Here is a 22,590-nt window from a genome sequence, read left to right on the forward strand (position 1 = left end):
TTTTCCCCTGCTATGCAATGTAATTTTTGTTTAACTTTTGGCCTTAGTGAATGAAGTTATGCTGAGTCACATGAATAGAAATTCAAAGCATTCTTTCTGTATTCGGAGGATGTATACAGAGACGCTATCTGTCTCAAGGCCATGTCATTAGTACCTAACATTGTATGTGGTTGGCTCTTAAACAACAATTAAATGAACCAATGCATGAATATAAATACATATCTGATGCAGTTCAGGAATACAGACACATTCTATAACTCCCAATTAACCAGCAAACACTACTAAATAATAACAAAGAGGCTTACTTCCTCTAAGTTCAAAAATCTCCCCAATCAACATGAAACATGGTTCAGCCAAGGCATCTTTCCTTCCATCCACATCATCGCCATAATCTGACAGGTCACTGTCCTCTTCTGGCTCTTCCTGGGAGATAAAGTCACAGGAAGCAAGTCACTTATCCAAGAAAACTGTAGATGTGTTTTCCTTATTCAAAGGTAAATTCCAAATGATTTGGTCATAGTTTAGTCTTACACTTCACTCCCATATAGAAATCTATCCACTTTTAATATAGAGGACAGAATGTACTAAACCTCAGAGAAAAGCTTAATTCTAAAACCTTATTCAAGATTTAAAATGAACTAATTTAAAAATCTTCCATTCCTGTATTAATAAAACTGGAATAAGAGAGCTTTCATAAAACTATAAAATATTTTTGAATTTTAAAGGCAAAGCTTTTAACTTAAATGATTCAAATTTTCCTGCTTTTAAAACATGCATATTGTAGTTTATTTTTAGAGTTCTACTTTTGGGGCTGGGGATTTAGCTCAGTGACGTAAGTGCCTGTCTGGCAAGTGCAAAGTCATGAGTTCAATACCTGGTACCGAAAAAACAAACAAAAAAAAAAACCAGAACCATAAAGGTCTACTTTGAAGCTGAATCTTTTACTTTATATTTCAGCTAGCCTCATTTCCTGATCTGCAAGTCTGCAAGTTTCAGTTCAAAATTTATTATATGACAGGCAGCAGCAGATCAGTCCAAACGAGAGCAACATACATCCAGACAGTAACTGGGGAGAATGATGCAGGCACAGACAGATGTTTCTACAAGGTGAGTTGTGGTTCTATTAGTGAGGTCCAAACATCAGGCAGGAGGACAACTGAGGGAGTTCATTTTAATGTCTGCACAGATGATGCTTGTCTTAGTTACTTTTTACTCGTTGCTGAGACAAAATACCTGAAGCCCAAATTGGGAAAGGAAAGGTTTATTTCTTACAGTTTTTGGAGGTTTCAGTCCACACTCAGTTGGCTCCAAGACAGGCAGGCATCGCTGGGCCACAGTTCATGGTGGCTGCAAACAACAAGCCAGAACGGGCAAAGAGCAAGACACACCTTCTTCCTGCCATTACATCACATCCTGGCTCCACCCCAATGTGGGTGGAGCACTGACACACCAATCCAAGCACTAGACAATGAACCAATCACAAATACACAATGCAAACTCATGAGGCCTGGGGGACACAGACATAAAACCATGACAATGCTGGAGTTGTGTGACCAAGCAGTAGGCTAGTGACAGGACTTGGGGTGACATGTGAGTACAGGAAAGGACTGGAGAGAATTCTGAGAGACAAGAAGAGTTTCTCAAGTATTCATAGCTTCACAAAAATCCAACAATATCAAATGCTTCAAAGAGGCTGAAGATGAGCTCTAAGCAGAAACCACTGACACTTTCACAAAGTAATCTCACAGAGGAGCTGAGCTATGTATAAATCCCATGAGACTCCAGCATAAAAGAAGTTAAGGGGAAGGTCTAACAGACATGGCAGAGAGATAGGAGAGGGCAGGTGCGGAGAGAAGAGAGAAAAGGGGAGAAGGGAGAGGGGCGGAGAAAGGAGAGGGGCAGAGAAGGCAGGCTCACAGATCTGAATAGAGGTGGGAGATGCTCTACAGTGCACACTTTCTCTCTGGGCTCACAGGACAGCAAAGCAACATGCTCCTCTACATGGTCAAACTCATTAAGTTGGTCCTGGTAAAGAGGCTATGTGGCATTTGGAGCCAAATTTTGGAGACAGTTTTGTGCAATTTGGTAGAAAGCCAAACAAGGGGCCTTGGTAGCCTATAGAGGACCCCAGGAGAGTGGTCAAGGACATGAGCTCAAAATTGTCTACAATCTAGCCAGCATGGTGGTACATTCCTATAACCCAGCACTCCAGAGGCTGAGACAGGAGAACTGTTGCAAGTTGAAGGACAGCATGGACTATATAGTGAATTCAAGGCCAGTCTGGACTACACAGAGAGACCTGTGTTAATAGTTTATATTTAGATGTTCTTCCAAAGCCTCTGCAGACAAGGGTGGGAGTGTCCAAGGTGGCCAGATTAGAGTGTGTGGATGGGGATTAAGGATGTGATGATGGGAATAAGGGGTGGATAACGGAGGACCCACCCTGGGTGTGGATGGCATCAATCAATAGGGTTAGAGCCTGGATAGAATATAAAGTGACAGCGGGAAGGCAGATCTGCTGCTGCTTCTGCAGCTGCTGCTGCTTGCTATCTCTGGCCTGCCTTGCCATGCCATGGACTGTTTTTCGTGTGTGATGCCCCTCTGTCACACCACCTTGCTTTAGAGTCAGCAGACTACATACTGAAACCACTACAAACTGTGAGCTAAATAAACTTTTCTTCCTGTAACTCTGAGTGTCAGGTATTTTGTCTCAGCAATGAGAAAAGCAAGTAAGAAATCCTATCTCAAAACAAAAACAAAGAAGATACCTAAGTCTCTTTCTATTCATACATTTAATCATACATATTGCTGCCAAGTTCATCTTGCTTCAAAACATTCCATGGTTCTCCATTTCCTGAGAGTAAAGTTTAAATTCCTGAGCATGAATCTCAGCCTTTTCTTCCCTTAGAACACTACTGAAACCTTCTGCTTTCAATTCCTGACAGACTATCCCTCAAATACAGCCTCTTCTCCTGAGCTTTCAATATTGGTCCAGCACCTTTATAACACTGTCCTCACTCTGCTTCCCAACCCCAGGGACTGACTCCTACAGGACATCCCATCCACACTTATTAAAGCTGTATCTGAATTCTTCCAAATGACTCACAGGGGAGAGCAAGCAGGTGCCCCAAGTTTAACAGCACAAACTGCTGCTTCAGTAGTAACATCCTTACGACTGTTGCCTCACATAGTCTTCGGGAAGATCCCTGCTTACACACGTTGCAAAAGTGGTACAACACAACCTCTGGACCACTTACCTCCTGATGGGAGAAGAAGTCGCGAGGAAGTTTTTCCAAAAATGAGGATAACGAAAAACTGTTTTTTTTCCCCTGCACATCAATAACCTTGAGGTAGTCAGGAGAAGGGCTCAAAAAGGCATAAAGTGCTTCACTCTGACAGAGTCTTTCATCTGAAAGTATATTCTGTAGAAAAGAGAGTATTAATTATTGCTGCAGAGGAAACTATTGAGCTGTTGGGATGTACCAGTAGTATCATAGCAGGGCAAACAAAATAAAACTGGCGGTTTATCATGGATTTAATTTCATCAGAACAAAACTATTTCTTACTGAAATAAACTATATAAAACCCATGCTGAAAGATACTAATGGCAAACAGTCCTCTCCAGGGACACTGATAGTGCTATGTTTATGGGAGATAGTGAACTCACTTCACTTCATACTGATTGGTCAACAAAATATTCTCACTTTCAATACAACTCAGAGACCTAAAATGACTTTCATTTTTCTGTGCTCGAGCTACTCAAAATTTTTCAAATTACACATGGATACCACTAAACACTGTTTTACAGCTATGTTTATACTTTGTACACACATACTGAATTATCACTGAGCCTGCCTGTCAGGCCACAGCTTCATTTCACTGTGTCCCAAGCATTTAAAATAGTAGAACTTGTTTATATAATTGTATAATTATTTTTATTGGCCCTTGAAATTTTGTGCACTTCTATACGTATTTTTCTGGCCTAGGACAGAAGACAGCAGAATATAAAATCAAGTTTGTTTAAATACAAGCAAATGCTATATTAAGAGAGCAAGATTAACATTGTGATGTCAAGAATGTTTGTGTTTAGTATTATGAGATAGATAAAGGAATAAACAATACAGTGGAAACTATCACCAGTTTATGATGTAACCCCCTTGGGGTAGATAGAACACAGGAGCCAACTACACTCCTGCTAATGGGAGATGGGGTGGGTAGCAGAGGTTAAGTTTTAGTTTCAGAGGAAGTTAACATCTATTTTCTCAGATGACAAGTAACCTACCTGTAATAAGCATCTCTGAAATGGCTAGATACTGCTAAGCTGAGGAAGAGAAGTTCAAGGAGCATTACCAGCACCCCAGTGGTTGCTGGCTTTGTGCGTGCTGCAGGAGACTGACTGACACATACATACCCCACACAGACACAGGAAGGAAAATAAGAAGGAGGGGCAGGGTCACTACTGCTTTTCCTGTTCCTTGCACCTTTGTTTCCTTTTTCCAGATTATTAAATATACCTAAAGGTGGATTTAGGAGGAATGATATATACTTCCTCATCTTTATTTCCTTTAACTAATCTATCCTCCAACATTATTTTAGAAAAAGTACACTATGATACTAATGGTAAGTCTCAAATTTAATATAACTAGTATAAATAAGAAAAAACCCAGAACTGGGTGACTTCACTGTTAAATCCAAATATTTAAAGAATCAACAATTCTCAAACTATTCCAAAAAGTTGAAAGATAGTATTCTTCCAAACACATTCTGTAAGAAGTATTCTAATATCAAATACAGAAAAAAAACAGAAATTTATATATCCATATGCAGAAGAATGAAACTAGACTCCCGTATTTCACTACATATATAAAAAATTCAAAGTGGCTCAAACCCTTAAAACATAAGAACCAAAAAATATAAACTTTCTGAAAGAAAATGTAGGGGCATGCTTTGGAACATATTTTTGGCAAATACTTATGAATTTAAGTCCCAAAGCACAGGCAACAAACATAAAAATTGATTAATGAAATTACATCAAACTATAAAATTTCTGTATATCAAAGAAATAATCTCCAGCTTATTCTGCTAACAAGGGATTAATATCCAAAATACATGAAGAACTCAAATAATAGCAAAAACCAAATTATCCAATTTAAATATGAGAAATTTACCCGAACATTTCTTAAAACATATACATGGCCAACAAACACTGAAAAAAATGTTCATCATTGCTAGCAATCATCAGAGAGACATGAGTCAAAATCACAATAAGATATCATTTCAAGCCAGTCAAAAAACTAAACAACAACAAACAAAAGTGCTAATGAGCATGCAAAGAAAGGAGAACTCTTATGTGTAATTGGTGGGAATGTAAACTAGCACAGCCATTATGGAAAAGAGCATGGAGGTTCTACAGAAATCTAAATACAGCCATCCCATTATAAAGTGTACATCCAAACAAAAAGAAATCAGTATGTCAAAGAACTACCACCCATCTACATTTACTGTAGCACTACCTACAACAGTCAAGATACAGCATCAACCTAGATATCCTTTGGTGGATGAAAGGTAAATAAAATATGGTGTATGTATCTACTGTGGAATAATTCAGCCATATAATAAATAAAAATCTGTTATTTGTGGCAAATATGGATGAACCTAGAGGACACATGTTAAATTCAGGAAATCAGGCACAAAAAATTACAGCATGCTCTCACTTATTTGTGGAATATTAAAATGTTCTCAGAGCAGTACAGACTAAATATTGGTTACCAGGTGCTGTGAGGAGGGAGATAAAAGGATAGAGAGAAGATATTTAACAAATAGAGAGTGCTTTTGGATAGGCAGAATAACTTCAAATATTCTGTGGCACAGTAGGGTAAATATGGTTAACAAAAGTTTATTATATATTTAAAAACTTCCAGTGAGAAAAACTTCAGTGTTCTCAACAGAGAAATTATAAATGTTTGAAGTAGTTGTCGTATCAGCTACCCTGGGTATTACACATACTGTGTGTGTGCGTACACACACACACATGTACATGTGCACATGCATGCAAAGGGACAAAAAGAAGAGTAAAAGGCAATACACAGAAAGGCAGAAAACATTTGCAGTACATGTAGTCGACAAAGAAATTATATCTAAGGCACACACAGAATGCCTGTGAAGTAACAGAGAAAAGACAAGGTAACAAAAGTGACCGGCGCAGCTCCAATGAAACAGGAGACAGGAGACGCTTTTGTGGACAACAGTTAACTGCTAGTTTATTTACGCGGGCTCTGGTTTATATATTTGGCCGTGACCAATCACAGGCTGTCACAAGGAAGCAGGGCGGGAATGGGATGCAGGCTCTGGCTACTATATCCAGCTGTGGCCAATCAGGAGTTGCCACAGAGTGCGGAGTGAGCGCGGGGTGCGCACGGGTTGGCTAATTTAAAGAAGGACGTAGCGCATTGCGGAAGCTGGCGTGGTCCTTAGTCCCGGCTGGGGTATGGTATGTTGAGCGCCTGCGCCCAACACAAAAGGCAGGCCTCAACTGACCAGTGACAAAGGGAATGGAAGTCTACTTCACCAGTCGTTAGGGAAACAAAAGTTAAAACTATAGTGGAGAGGCTGGGCATGCCGGTCAGTGGTACACACAGTGGTTACCATATGCCAGGTCCTGGTTTGATCCCCAGCACAGCAACTTGTAAATTAATTAAATAAAAGAAAACTATAATGAGATACTGTCACAATGGCTGAGAAAAAAAAAAAGCAGAAAATAAGTGTTGGTGAGGATGTGAAGCAATATGAATCCTTACAATCCTTTGCTAGTGAGAGTGCAAAAACTGCTATAAGAATGATAAAAAGCTGAAAAATTATCACAATATACATTCACCAACAAGAAGCAGACGTCTATAGAAGCATTCTTTGTAAAAACCTCAAACTAGAAACTAGCCAAATGTCTACTAACAATAGTTTTGAGAGCTGCAGTGTGTTCACAGCATGATAGACCTATAAAGTAACAAAGATCATTACCTATAATTAAAACAATACTAATCTCATGTTCACAAATCTCATAAACATAATGGTGAATGAAACCAGACAAAGCAATTTTTACTGTATATTTTCATTTATACTAAGTTCAAAAGTGCTATCTACATTGGTAAAAGTCAGGACAGTGGTTATCTTGGGTGGGGAACAATGATGAGAGGAATGCCAGGGAGCATGGTAATAATAGGCTTGGCCCAGGCTATAAAACAAATAGCCAAGCAGTAAGTTCTTGGAATAATGTTTTTTTTTAACTCTAAATAATTTATTCTCTAGTGTGTGAAAGTTTTGTATTTGCTTACCTGTAAAAATTTATTTAATTGGTTCTTTGACTTTTCCATAAACTTGTGATCTATAGATTTGAAAGGCAGCTTGCTAAGAGAAGGCAGCTGGACTTTTTTTAAAGAAGGGACACACTGTGGGGGTAAGAAATGAAAGGTTAGTGTTTTAAAATTATATTTTGATACTTAGAATTAAAACTAGAACAAATTAAATATCTTCATCGTGTACACGCGCCTCTCATATTTAAGAAGTTGAAAATCTATCCATTATAATCAGGCTTAAACAATCTGGAAGAGTAAGACACTAGATGGAAAAAGTCTACAGATACCTAGAAACTGGACAATTATGAAGCTGAAAATGTAAATTTGCAATAGGAGGCCCAGTAGCTCATATGTCTGGAAACATGGCTCACAATGTTCTTCTATTAGAAATGTTATTTCTAACATCACAGTAAACCCTAAACTCTGTTACTGCATTTTAGGGGCAAACTGTGGAATATAAATACCTTAATAATAATGAAATATGTTAATAAATAACAGTACCTTGCCCTCTGTAAATTAAGTCCTACAGTATCAGACATTGCACTAAGTGTGACACATGCTATTTTATCCTTACAATAGCTCTAGGAAATTGTAGAGAAATGAAACAGGCAGTGAGAGTTAGAAGATTAAAAACACGATGGCCTGAAAGGTCACTTTTGGGGGCTGGGGATTTAGCTCAGCGGCTTAAGTGCCTGCCTTGCAAGCAGGCAGTTGTGAGTTCAATCCCTGGTACTGATTTAAAAAAAAAAGAAAGGTCACTTTTTTTAATCATAGCTGCCAACAGGAAAGGTTGTCACAGCAGGAAAATTCACACAATGGGGAAATGGCAAGGGCAAAAGAAGAGTCACCAGACCACAGGTGAGACAGATGACACTGGATGACCAAATGGTAGACAGGAAATTTTTCTAATGCTTCAATGCAACTGTTTTATTTTCTAAGTATACTGTTTTCCAACATATTTCATCCTCAAATTCTTTTTCCTACTTCCATTTTTAACAGTAATTAGACTGATCCTAAACTTTGGTTTCACAAAAGTTTGTCTCAAGGTAAATTATGCATTTTTCTGTAATTTACTCAACAATTCTAGGGAGAGTTTATTGTTACATTGAGATAAACATTTCGTTTCCCACACACTTGATTAACTGTAGTCAATTTTGAAAATGTGGTATTATATATGATGTTTGGTTTTGGCCTCCACCTTTGGAAAAGCAATTGAAGAAGTTACAAAGTTCTGAAGTTAGTGATTAAAAAGGGGCGGGGGAGGAACTCTGTGTAAGATAAATTAAAGAAAACCAGGCAAATTTCATTTGTAAATGGAAGTCTCAGAAGTGACTATATGATTTTTCCAGTACCAGTTCATTCCTAGCAAGAGAAAAATTGGCCAAAATTTAAGTAGAAATTATTAAAAACTTTTTCACTGCTGGGGTAAAGTCCATTACTTCCAGTGGAAGAAGAATTAGAACTGCGGAGTGTGTTGGTGCATGCCTGTAATCCCAGTACTCAGAAGGATCATCGCGAGTTTGAGGCCAACCTGGGGTTCACAGTGAGCTCAACGATGGTCTGAGCTAGTGAGACCCTGCCTCTCTAAAACAAACAAACAAAAACAACAAAGAAAAGAAAAGAGACTTATATTTGTGGTTTTCAAACTTTTTACCAAAACTTATAGCAAGAAATGCAAGCTATCCTGTATATCATAACCATATGCATTTATCCATATGCATATATTAAACAAAAAGCAAACAATGCTCATTGTTACTACTAATAATCAAGCCAAAAATCACACTGATGCTTTCTGTATGCCACACAGTTTCCTAAAAGTTTTGTTTACACTTACTCCCTCACAATCACACTGATGCTTTCTGTATGCCACACAGTTTCCTAAAAGTTTTGTTTACACTTACTCCCTCACTTCTCACAACAAGCTTTTGAGGGAGGCCAGAAGGAACTATTCACATTTGTATTTCATTGATGAGGAAAAAATACACAAAAAGAAGGAGTGACAAACCCCAGGTCACACAGCCAGGCAATGGTAGAGTTGGGACTCAAAGCCAAGCAGCTGGCTCTGGAGGATGTTTCATCCACTCTGCTTTGCGTTTCCTTTGGCATCTGGGAAGACATCCTGTATCTTCTATTTTCTTTCTATGTTTGCAACTCAAAATGGATTTCACAACAGGCAGCTTCAGTACTACTGGCCCTAATGCTCCCTGGTCTCTTCTGGTTCTGGGCTTCTATAGCAATTGTCTGTCCTAAAAGACTTACGTAGACTACGTGGTTTAACCTATGAATGATTTTCAAATGTCAGGCTAAAAATCCCAGTGTACTGGTATTAGCAGGAAAGAGATCAATTGGTTTCCTTAAGTGTTAAGTCTGAAATGAGTTCTTGAATGTCTTCTAGAGTCTTGTGTTCATGATATTCATACCTCACTAAGTTTTCGGTGTAAATTCTGAAACTCACTGAGCCTTCTTGGAACAGTCCAGTTCTTAGTTTCAATTCCCCGAACTTCTTGTAGGCTGACCATGACAAAGTAACAAGGCATCTGCTCACCATTCTCTTCTGTAACCTGGAAAAAGAAATCAAAATCAGTAAAAACAAAAAGCAAAAATATCATGCACAGATATAATAGGAGATTTTTTTTTTTTTTTTTGTCTTTTTCCTTTTTATCGGTACCGGGGATCGAACTCACGACTGCCTGCTTGTAAGGCAGGCACTTATGCCGCTGAGCTAAACCTCCAGCCCCCTACAATAGGAGATTTAAAAATAACTCCCAAGATTGTCCCTTCCTGGTGTGTCCTGCATGGTGTCATACATAATTCCCAGGATTATGGATAAGATAGGTTTTATTCTGGCAATTAGGTTATATAATATGGCACAATAGATTGTACATAATCCTAAAGGATTATCGAAGTGCTTCTAACAGAAAAGACTGGAAGCCCAACAAGAAAATCAACAAAAAAGCAAAGAACTCTTATCTGCAACCATAAAGAATTGAATGCTACCAGCAACCTAAATAAGCTTGAAGTGTTTTTCTTCCCAGAAAACAAGAACTCAATCTGGTTGACACCTATTTTAGCCTTCTGCTATAATAAACAGAAGATTCACTCATACTGTGCTGGATTTCTTTTCTTCTTGAGATAGGGTCTTACTTTGTAGTTCAGGATGGTTTTGAACTCACTATGTAGCCCAGGCTTCAAATCATGGTGATTCTCCAACCTGAGCCTCCCAAGTGCTAACATTATAGGTATACACTACCGTGCCTGGCTTGTGCTGAAATTCTGACACGTAAAAGTGTAAGCTGATAAATGAATGTTGTTTTGATTAAAAAAACGCTATACAGCAAAAAGAAATGAATATAGGCATATTTAACTTGTGTTTCCATGAAAAAACAAATTTACAGCAAGCAAAAATACATCAGATACAAGAGAACACCTCTCAGAAAAGTTGGAAGGCCTCTCCAGTTTAATCTCAGGATTCAACAAACTATGATTTTAATTCTCATTATATTTTACCATAAAGAGACATAATTTCCTTTACCTTCCAACTTAAGACAACTCAAACACACACACACACACACACACACACACACACACACACACACACACCCTAACCCTGGGGTACTTAGGTTACTTTTACCCTAAATAGATAAAAATAAACAGAAAATTTGAGTTTGAGTTAGTATCATAAATTGAGTTAGAGAACAGACAGAAAGAAAGGCACAGAGAAGACATACAAAGTCTACTGGCACTCTGCATACCCCGTGAGGCTGGACACTACTCCACTGCACAGACGAGAAAGTAGAGACACAGACAGGTAATGGACTCTGCTAGGACCACACATCTACTACATGGATAAGCCAGAACCAGAACCCAAGAGTCTGGCTTGATACAAACATATCTGCCACATATTCCTGTGTGGGACTGCACTGTGAGTACTGGCAGGAAAGTTACCCTTCTTCTTCCATTTCCCTTATCTTTCCAGTGAACAAAGCACCACAGCACACTTCTGAGAAGTGACTCATTATCAAGGCAAAGTGTCTTGAAAGGTTTCTACTACTTCTCTCCCTTCTATCCGCATCAGTCTTGGAAGACGATGGTAATGTGCTGTGTAATGTCAGAGGTGACTCTAAGCACAGATGAAACAAAGATAGAATTTATTTTCTGACATCTCTACTGTTAACGCTACATAAGCCTGAAGCCAAGGGGCACTTGGTGTTTCCCTTAAAGATAGCTTTTAGGAAAACACACTTTGTTTTTCTGTCTAGAGATGAAATTAAGATTGTAAAGTTGGAGCCCTTCCCACAGAATGATCGTGAAGCCACTAAAGGAATGGTGCAGAGAAGCAATGACAAGCCATCAGAAACTATGAAAAGGCAAAACATTAACACTCTCTTGCTCAGGATCTTGTTTATAATGATCTTGTTTGTGGTGGACATGACTTTTATCTCCAGATTTCTACCTGACTGATATACAGCAGTTGGGAAGAAAAGAGTTGTCCACAATAATAAAGAACAGCAAATGCCTACAAGCATTTTTTTCTTCTGAATGAAATTATGTTTATAGATAAATGAAAAGGATACAATGTATTTTGCTTATTGCTATCTCATACTCCACAAAGAACAGCTGTGTAATTTTAAGGAAATACATTAGAGATTTAAGTAACTGAAGTAAGCACGAAGGAATAATAGGTATGTAAAATTTTTAACTTTATCTCTAAATTTCCAGAAGTACACTATTTTATTTCCATCATCAATGAAAAAAATGGTAACTCATGGCCATTAAATGCTCAGAATCAAAGTTGTTCATAAATCCAGGAAGGTGGAATGAGATCAGGCTGGGACAGTCCCAGCCATGGGTAATCCAGAGTGAAAATAAAGGGAAGAAATATCACAGACACGTGTGGTATAAAGTAACAAGAATAGGTTTTTATAACTTCAGACCTAATTCTCTAAGACAAAATTCTTATTAGGTTAAACTTTCAAAACAAACTGGGGGGAAAAGCAGTGAAGCTTACCTCTCCACTGGTGATGGAGGCTTTCCACATGCCCAGGTTCTCACACCACCAGTCTGTTCTTGCCATGTGCAGCTGAAGGTCTGTGCGTTCTTTCTCTATTAGAAGTATTTCATCCTTCAACTTAGAAACAATCTGTCACAAGGAAAACAGACCAGGAGTTACAAAAACACTTAAAGATCTGTGTAATTCAGCAAAGTAACAGGATTCAAAGCCAATACACAAAAACCAGTTGTGCTCTTATATAATAACAATGACCAATTCAAAAAAGAAAACAACTTTATTTATAATAGCATCAAAAAGTACTTAGGAAGCCAGGCATGGTGGTGGATACCTGTAAACCCAGCACTCGGGAGACTGAGGCAAGGGATCCTTGCAAATTTGAGACAAGCCTGGGCTGCAAAAGGAGCTCAAGGCCAGCCTGAGCTGCACAGCCAGACTGTGTCTCAGAAAGATTAAAAATAAAATAGTACTTAGGAATTAACCAAGGGAAAATTAAAAGTGACAAATATTTGTAAAGACATCCTATGATTATGAACTGTAAGATTTAATATTAAGGTGGCAATTACAGATTCAATTTCAATGACATTTTTGTAGGAACAGAAACATCCATCCTAAAATTCATATGGAATCAAAGGATTCAAATATATTCAAAATAATTTTGAAAAACAACTAAGTGGCAGGATTCACAACTACTGATTTCAAAACTTACTTCAAACCACTGCAGAAAAGGCATAAAGACTAATAGAATAGACAGTTCAAAAATAAACTTTATTTGTATGGTCAAGTGATTTTTTAACAGGAATTCCAAGACCATACTATGGGAAAGGATAGTCTTTCCAACAAATGGCACTCAAAACTTGGATATACATATAAAACAAATTGGAGACTTGCCAGAAACAACAATTAACCCAAAATGGACCAAAGACTTAAACGTAAGATCTACAAAGATCTATTAGAAGGTAACACAGGGAGAAAGCTTCATGATATTAGATTTGACTATATATAATACTTTCTAGGCTATGACACCAAAGGCCTAGGCAACAAAAAAAAACTGAACTTCATAAAAAAAATTGTGTTCATCAAAGACCTGTCAATACAATTAAAAGACAAACCACAGAGTGGGAGAAATACTTGCAAACAACATACTGATAAAGTTTTAGTATCCAGAATATATAGAAACTCTTAAAACTCAACAAAAAGACAACTAAAAATAGGCAAAGAGCTGGGAGAACATGGCGGATAGATAACAGCAGCTACGAAGGGATGCTGCAGTCACATATTCCCCTCTCAAGCGGGATTGGTGGGGAGCACTTGACCTCGGTGATGCTGCGACTAAGACCCAGTAGGCTAGCCCAAACCACGTCCCTGTGCCTGACAGTGCACCCTAATATGGTGAAGAACTCAGCAGGTTGACTGACCTGAAGGGGCGGGCCCAGCATAGCCTGCCTGGGTCTGTGTCTCCCTAGTACACTGCAGTCAGTGGGAACACCTAGTTGGCATGATTCAAACAAACTGACAAAGAAAGAAACTGGGCCTCCTATGGAAGGAACAAAAAGTATGGGAAGAGGGAGCAACAAGAAAGGGTCCTCAGGGGCTGGGGGTTTAGTTCAGCGGCATAAGCGCCTGCCCTTGCAAGCAGGCAGTCATGAGTTCGATCCCCGTTACCGATAATGACGAAAAAAGACAAAAAAAAAAAAAAAAAAAAAAAAAAAAAAAAGGAAAGGGTCCTCAGGCCCCTGTCCTGAGAACACTCATCCAGGAAAGGTAAATGCAAAGGAGAATGAGGACAGAAAACATGCAATATCAGGCACGGCACCAATAGACATAAAGCGTTATCTCCGGGACCTCAAAGACAAGTTCAAAAGTGAAGTATTTAACCAAGTAAAGCAAGATATAAGTAGAATAGTTAAAGAAATGCTAAGCACCTCCCAAGACAAAATAGATGGTGGAATGGAAGAACAGAAAAAAAGGGGAGAATTGTTTGATGGAGAAAATAGAGAAAACGTAGAATACGTGAAGCAGGTTCAAAAAGATTACCAGGAAACTAAAAACTCTATTGAAAGCTGGCATAACAGCTTGAAAGAAACTAAGGATAGATTATCTGAACTGGAGGACAGATTTGTAATGTGGGAGCATCAAAGGAAAAACTCTTAAAAATAAACAAGCAGTAACAATACAAAGGCTAGAAGATAAGAGGATCTATAACTTAAGAATTAAGAATGTAAAGGAAGAAGCAGGGATACAAACAAATGAACTGCAAAGGCTATTCACAGAAATAATCAAGGAGAACTTCCCTAATATGGGAAAAGGTAAAGAGATCTGTGAGGCATACAAGACCCCAGCCACCTACAACCCAAACAAAACTACACCCAGGCATGTAATAATCAGAATTCCAGAAATCCAATATAAGAACAAAATATTAAAAGCTGTCAGAGACAAGAAACTGATGACTTACAAGGGAACACCCATCAGAATTACAGCAGACTTCTCAGCACAAACCTTCAAGTCACAAAGAGCATGGGATGAAATAATTCAAGCTTTGAAAGATAATTACTTCCAGCCAAGATTGATAATATCCTGCACAACTGTCCCTAGAAACTGATGGAGAAACAAGGTGCTTCCAGGATAAAGAGGAACTAGGGGAATTTGTAACCACCAATTCAACTCCACAGAGAATACTGCAGGACATTCTTTTTTTGCTTGTTTTTTTGTCTTTTTCCTTTTTATCGGTACCAGGGATCGAACTCACGACTGCCTACTTGCAAGGCAGGCACTTATGCCGCTAAGCTAAATCCCCAGCCTTGTTATCATTTGTTTGTTTGTTTGTTTGTTTTTCTTAGGACATTCTAAAAGAGAAAAATACCAAGATTCCAGACACAGTGGCAGAGAGGCCACAATGAATGGAGCAAAAAGAGAAATGGAGACAAACCGGCAACTAATGACAAAAAGAGCTCAACAGAAATGAGGCAGAGAAGGTTGGATGGTATGAACAGCTATTTTGGAGAAAACAAGACATCATAATAGGTAGTGCTGATTTAATATCATCTTGTCTTGAAGTCCCATCAAGCTTTTGTTCTTCTGTCTCCATCAGTCTTAACAGGCTTTATCTTACTGGATTTTATTATATGTGATAATATAAACAAAAACTTTTATAGACAAGGACATAATACAGAAACCATTGTTCACTTTCTGTTAGTTGGTTCTAAATACCCTGTAATACTGTCATTCTCTTGAATGGTTTTACATTGTCTTGATATGTTTTATGCTACAGTATACGAAGTTATACTCAAAGATTTCAAGGAAAGAGACACTACAGTAACCACTTTTATGTCAGGATATCTTGTGGTGAAACACTATTTTGCTTAAATGTTTATGTTCTCACCTGTGCTGTTTTGTTATGTCCTCTTTTATCTCAATCTCCTTTTTATATCATTTATTTTTATCTTTTTAATTAAGGGGAAAATAAATTAAAAAATAGGATATATTATAGTAACCCACTTTGATTTCCTATTAACTTGATTTGAAACCCAGTATTGCTCTCACCATCTAGTTCTGACTGATTTTACTCTATTCTGTTTTGCTTGATAGTACCAAGTTTGAAAGAATAGGCAACAACTGTGAAGACAATAAGATTCACTATGATGTTCACTATGTTTTTTTGAAGTCCTGTAATGTCTCCAAGGTTTTGGTTTTATTGGTTTTGTTCTTTACTGTTTTGCTCAATTTTATTATAACTAATGATACAGGCAATTCTTTTTAGGATAGCAAGAGGCATTAAGGTAACCATTGTTGATCACCTTGTATTCTGTTTTTACATTACGTACTATGTCTATCCTTTTGATTTGACTGACTCTGTTTTGTTATGTCACATTTGGTTTTATTCTCTTCAAAAAAAAGTAATAAGAACTGTGGGAGTAAGAAAACCCAAAATATGTAATTGTCATTGGAAAAAAGAGAGGAAAAGAAAGTGCTCTAAAGGACATAACTGCACGTACACTTAAACGTATAAGATAGATAACCATATTACTGAGTTTTGTTGGATCATTGAACAGAACTGTTCGCAGTCTCACTGTTTGAATGTCCACTTTATATGCTTTAATGTTGTAACTTGAACAACTATTTCTAAGATGACAATATGTAATCTACTAACTAGTAATTTCCTGTTCATTCTTTTTTTTTTAATTCTGTATAACTTGTACCCTTTTTGGTTTTTTTTCTTTTTCTCCTTAAATAAAATTTTTTTAAAAATAGGCAAAGTACTTGAGTAAACATTTTGAAATGTATACAAATGGCTAATAATATGTGAAAATGTTCACTAATTAACAGGAAAATGTAAACCAAAACCACACTGATACGTCCAGAGGAGGTGAAAAAAGGGGAAGAAGAAGGAGAAGAGAGAGAAATCCGGAAAAGAATAACAAGTGTGGGTGGCTATATGGGGAATTCTAAAATGGTACAGTTGGTATGAAAACTAATATAGTGATTCCTCAAAAAAGTTAAAACAGAATTACTGTATGACCCAGCATATATACTCAAAGGAACTAGATTCAGAATCTCTGAGAGATACTTGTACATTTGTGTTCATAGCTGCACTATTCACCATATCTCAAAGGTAACGCAGTCAAGTATCTATTGAGGGATGAATGGATAAATAAAAGATGTGCTACACACAATGAAAAATTATTCAGCCTTAAAAAATGATGAAATTGTAATGTATGCTATAACACAGGAAAACCTTGAAGACAATATATAAAGTAAAATGAGCCAGTCATTAAAGGATGAAATTTCAGGATTCTACTCATTTGAGGTACTAAGAGTAATTACGATTGTAGAGACAAAAGACAGAATGGTGGCTGAGTGATGGTACTCGGTTCTAATCTCAGCACTTGGGAGGCTGAGGCAGGAGAACTGCTATGAGTTCAAGCCCAGGCTAAACTACAAAGTAAGACCCTGTCCCCCAAAATTGAAACAACAAAGCAAAAGCAGAATGGTAATTGTGGGGAGCAGACGGACTGAGGAATGGGGACTTACTGTTTAATGGGTGCAGAGTTTCAATTTTTATGATGGAAAAAGTTCTGGAGATAAATGGTTGTAAAACAATGTGAATATTCTTAATGCCACTGACTTACACATTTAAAATGGCTTAAGTGGCACATTTGGCTATATATTTTGTACAGCAAGTTTTAAAATTAAACATTTTTTAAACTGCTATGTTCACCCTCTCCTTAGCTTTCTTATGAGAAAATCTGTAGGGTTATTATACACCTATAATCTAAGGACAGCAGTTTCATGCCTGGATTCTCCTCATTATGGAGGGTCTCTTTGCTCAGAAGGCCTACAGCAAGCACTCCGCATCTGTGCTGTTGTCCTGCATTTTATCATCGGTAAGAATCATGATTATCTGATTTTCAAGTATAGTTTAATCAGCTCCCTGGGGATTCTGTCACACTTATCTCTCACTGATTCCTCATAGTGAGGAGCACAGCAACACACATTTACTCATGGTTTCTGATACTGAGATTCTTCCTGGTCTATGACTTGCTCCCACTATTAACTTTGAATTGGACAATCTATCTCTAGACTCAAAAAATCTCTCTAGAGAAATAAAAGAAAATTCAAGCATTGGATTTCAGAAAATCAAATTAAAACCCTGGTAGCTAATGGATCTGATGCTGAAGAGATTTGAGAGAAGTAGGAAGATTAAGTAACCTCCTAGCTTTCTTCACAGCCACTACCATTACATGCAAGGAGAAACTATCTGATCCATAATTAGATATTGAATCCAAAAAAAATCATTCTATAACAAGAGGTTTTTTTAGGCATGAGTTATTACCAAAACCTTTTCAACATCTCTCTTAGGTTTTACAAAATTAATTATTAAGCACCTTAATTAATTGTCAGCATAAGCAAAAGACATAAAAGGAGCATGACACATCCTTCTGGCAAGGTTGCAGTTTCCTTATATTTTGGAGCCCTCAGAACCCTGTACACAACCCCCAAAGCAGAACACTTTGTTGAGCAGCCATACACAATTTGATTTAACAGGCAATGTGGACTTTTTCTGCTCTGATGAGAAATTAGCTTTCAAATTAAGATATTCTGTTCATTTTCTGTTAGATGATTCTAAATACCTTGTAATGCTGTCATTCTCTTAAATGGTTTTACATTGTTTTGATATATTTAATGCTACAGTATACGAAGTTGTACTCAAGGATTTCAAGGAAAGAGACAATATGGTAACTACTTTTATGTCAGGATTATCTTGTGGTGAAACACTATTCTGCTTAAATGGTTATGTTTTGATCTGCGCTGTTTTGCTGTTATGCCCTCTTTTATCTCAATCTCCACTCCATTATTTACTTTTTTATTTTTATCCTTTTAATTAAGGGAAAAATAAATAAAAATAGCAGGATATATTATAGTAACCCACTTTGACTTTCCATTATCTTGATTTAAAGCCCTGTATTACTCTCACCATCTTGTTTTTGACTGATGTCCCCCTATTCTGCTTTGCTTGATAGTACCAGGTTCGAAAGTTTAGGCAACAGCTGTGAAGATAGTGAGATTCATTATGACGCCCATTCTCGATGACTTTTATCTACTTTTGAAGACCTACAATGTCTCCAATGTTTTGGTTTTGTCGGTTTTGTTCTTTACTGTTTTGTTCAATTTTATTATAACTGATGATATAGGCAATTCTATTAGAGATAGCGGGAGGCATTATGGTAACCATTGTTGATCACCTTGTATTACGCTTTTACATTATCTATTATGTTCACCCTTTTGATTTGATCGACTCTGTTCTGTTAGGTCACATTTGGTTCTACTCCCTTCCAAAAAAGTAATAAGAACTGTGGGAGCAACAAAACCCAAAATGTGTAATTGTCATTGTACAAAAGAGAAAAAAAGAAAGTGCTCTAAACGATATAACTGCATGTATATTTAAGTGTATAAGATAGAAAATGATATCACTGAGTTTTACTGGATCATTGAACAGAACTGTTTGCAGTCTCACTGTTGGAATGTCCACTTTACAAGCTTTAATTTTGTGACTTGAACAATTATTTCTAAGATGACAATATATAATCCATTAACTAGTGATTTCCTACTGTTTATTTTTTTTCTGTAAATCTGTATAACCTGTACCCTTTCTCTGCTTTTTTTCTCCTTAAATAAAATTTAAAAAAAAAAAACAAACAAATTAAGGTATTCAAATTTTAAATTTCTTGAGAATTCTTTCATATAATTATATCTCTGAATATTTACCCCACAGTTATATTTTCTAGCTCATCTTCATCCTGTTCCACTTTAATTTATGAGGTGGACCCAAAATAAGACAACTATTCATGAAGAATGAACTATACTGGAGACACTGATTATCTACCATGCCAGCTGATTCTGTTTATCATCTCAAAGCTGTTCTTGTTATGAGAACACTGCAGGTCTCTCCAAGTAGTCTACATACTGAGAATGACTCCATGTAAGGAGGAGACTAAACTAATTTTACGACGACCCAGGAAAACTTGACTATTTATACACTTCCTTCTCAGAGTACCACTAATGATTACTAAAGTGACATTCACAATAATTTATTTCTTTATTAAGAAAATCCACCAACCAGTATCTGGATTACAGATAACACATATTTTTATAACTTATTATAACTATAACTTATTAATAGGCTCATGATACACTGATTTCTTTATGTTTCATTTCAGGAATATTATAAAAGCATTTGAATGTCAATGAAAGAAACACTGAAGAAGTATCAAGGAAGAAAACTCAATGTGACTCACTAGAATTGTTTTATTCAAAGTTGCTTTCCTGTTGACCCACTTGAATCTGAATACATTCAGAAAGTTCCAAGGAGACCCATTTGGCACCCCCAAAGTGTCAGCCACAACTATATTAGAGAGACCTCTTTGTTTTACCCTAAATAGAAATAAAGTCACAGCAAAAATACACACTACAGCTTGGGTGTGAGAAATGTCAATTAGAGATACTATTTACATTTTTAAATTTTCAAATATTGTTGGCTAATGGCAAAACAATGTAGTTCTTACATAATTCTACAAGTTTCTCTCAATTGCAACTGGACAACTGAAAGGAAAACACTTTTCCCCCAAAACGTTTTCCGTATTAACTTATTCCTTGTAGAAATTATTTTGTCACAACAAAAAGCTTAACCTTTTTCCTTAAAGGTATATAGGCAAGCTAGAATCAAAGAAATCACTTAATCACAGTTGATACCTGTGAAAGAACCCCAAATCATAAAGAATTAAAAGTAACTGCTTTTCTATTTCTACCCTGCAAGCAAAAGATAGCAGTGGAACTCATTCATAGCTAAACTTTTTAAATAAACTGATGCCTCTCAATATATATAAACTGAAATCAATTATTTACTAAACTAGACAAATGGTGACTTTTACATACAGAAAGAAAGAAAGAGTTACCTTCTTGTCAGGTTTTGGAGCATTTTGAATAGAATTTAGAGCTTGCCTTTTATACTCAAGTTTCTCATTTAGTTCTCGTAATTTGTTCACTTCAAAACTGGTCTGTTCGGAAATCTCACTGGTACCTTCAACTGCAGCCTCATCAGCCTCACCTCCCGGGCCCTGGAGGGGAAAGTCACATAATGCTGCATTTTAAGATGACAGAAAAATAAGTAATTATTAACTATTTATAGATACCACATCAGTATAATATACTGTTTCAATTAGTAGGTTACACTAAGGGAACAAATACTATAGAATGCTTAGAAGCAGAGTGCCGGGGCTGGGGATTTAGCTCAGCGGCATAAGCGCCTGCCTTGCAAGCAGGCAGTCATGAGTTCAGTCTCTGGTACCGATAAAAATGAAAAAGACAAAAAAAAAAAAAAAAAAAGAAGCAGAGTGCCTTTTTATTTTGTAGTAAAGACACAAATCAACATATTTAGAACCAAAGTAACTGGTATTCAGAATTGCAGAAAAAAAGGGAAATATTTGATAACCTAAAGAAAGGGAAAATTATTTCATGCCATTATTTCCCAAATGTTACAGCCAAGGAATCTGTATGAAACAGGAGAAAGCAACTGAGTTATTCCCGACTCAGTCTGAATATTCAATAGATAAGCTTTGATAAGGACAGATTACCTTGCTTCTTTCTAGACTCCTAACAATACAAAAAGTTATTATAAATCCCTTTAAAATAAATTTCCAAATTCCCACTATAAAAGAATTTTCAGGCTGAACAAAGTACATACTGAAAATAAGTAGACCTACAACAGCAAAATTTCTTTGGAAACATCTTAATTTCATCTGATTTTTTAAACTTCTTATGACCCCTTCACACCTCCTTCCCCTCACACCTCCGTCTTTTCACACCACTCCCAATCTTTTTCTACCTAGATACTAGACAACAACCTACTGATCCTCCCTGGTCTAAGCCATGAAATGGCCCAACCTACAGATTGTCTGCTCTCCTTTTAGGAGTCAAACTGGGAATGCATCTAAGATAGCCAGAGGTCTCTGACTTATTGGTGATGATGGCAGCAAGGAGATCAGAAGGACAAAAAAGGAGAAGAAAGAAGTGCATAAAACCAGACGCACCAAGGTATTTTAACTATTTGCTCTATGTAAACTCCTGCGTATTAAAAGACAAAAGTGTACATCAAATTTGGCTCATATAGCAAGCATCCACTTAATTGTATTTAAATTCTATCCACTGAAAGAAGAACAGAAATCCAAATATTACCCACCATTTCATCTTTGTTGGAAATTAACTGTGAGTCTTGTTTATCTTCCTCTTTTACCACCAATTTCTCATACAGGTCACTGACAATAAAGGCAGGGTAATACCTGTCCTTTAGTATCTCAAATACATCCTCCTGGATTTTGCAGAACACCTTAATATCTTTATTTCCTACAAGACACTGCTGGATTTCTTTGTAAAGTGATTTTTCCACACATATTTCTTTGCTTTCCACAAAAAATTTTTGATAAATTTCACCAACTAATTGTGGAATTTCACTCTGAAAAGATAGAAAAGTAAAGAATATCATATCTGAGATATTTTGTACTAATGAAAGCTGGAAGGAAGATATTTAGGATGCATTCCAGTACTGGACTGCTGTGGGATAAATGTCACACTCTGAAAAAAAAAATGGTTCCTTAAAAAAATAATTAAAAAAAAAAATGGTTCCTTAAACAAATAGTCTATGTGTAACAGTTTATATCTGTAATTTTTCTTAAGTGC

The 22,590-nt window shown here is 36.9% G+C and overlaps 1 protein-coding gene across 1 annotated transcript in view; it reads right to left on the bottom strand.

Moving 5' to 3' along the window:
* Snx25 (sorting nexin 25) overlaps nucleotides 1-22,590 on the bottom strand; it is a 122,029-nt gene that overhangs the window by 8,427 nt on the left and 91,012 nt on the right. Inside the window, exons 9-15 of the mRNA XM_063234662.1 lie at nucleotides 22,094-22,366; nucleotides 20,811-20,972; nucleotides 12,358-12,489; nucleotides 9,770-9,910; nucleotides 7,329-7,442; nucleotides 3,258-3,422; nucleotides 306-423 (exon numbers count right to left, since the gene is read on the bottom strand). Coding sequence (XP_063090732.1) covers nucleotides 306-423; nucleotides 3,258-3,422; nucleotides 7,329-7,442; nucleotides 9,770-9,910; nucleotides 12,358-12,489; nucleotides 20,811-20,972; nucleotides 22,094-22,366 — 1,105 coding nt within the window. The remainder of the gene's footprint in view (nucleotides 1-305; nucleotides 424-3,257; nucleotides 3,423-7,328; nucleotides 7,443-9,769; nucleotides 9,911-12,357; nucleotides 12,490-20,810; nucleotides 20,973-22,093; nucleotides 22,367-22,590) is intronic.

Source organism: Cavia porcellus, unplaced genomic scaffold (assembly GCF_034190915.1).
Source record: "Cavia porcellus strain 051 isolate PalLab524CR breed Dunkin Hartley unplaced genomic scaffold, mCavPor4.1 scaffold_24, whole genome shotgun sequence".
In the NCBI taxonomy this organism is placed as follows: Eukaryota; Metazoa; Chordata; class Mammalia; order Rodentia; family Caviidae; genus Cavia; species Cavia porcellus.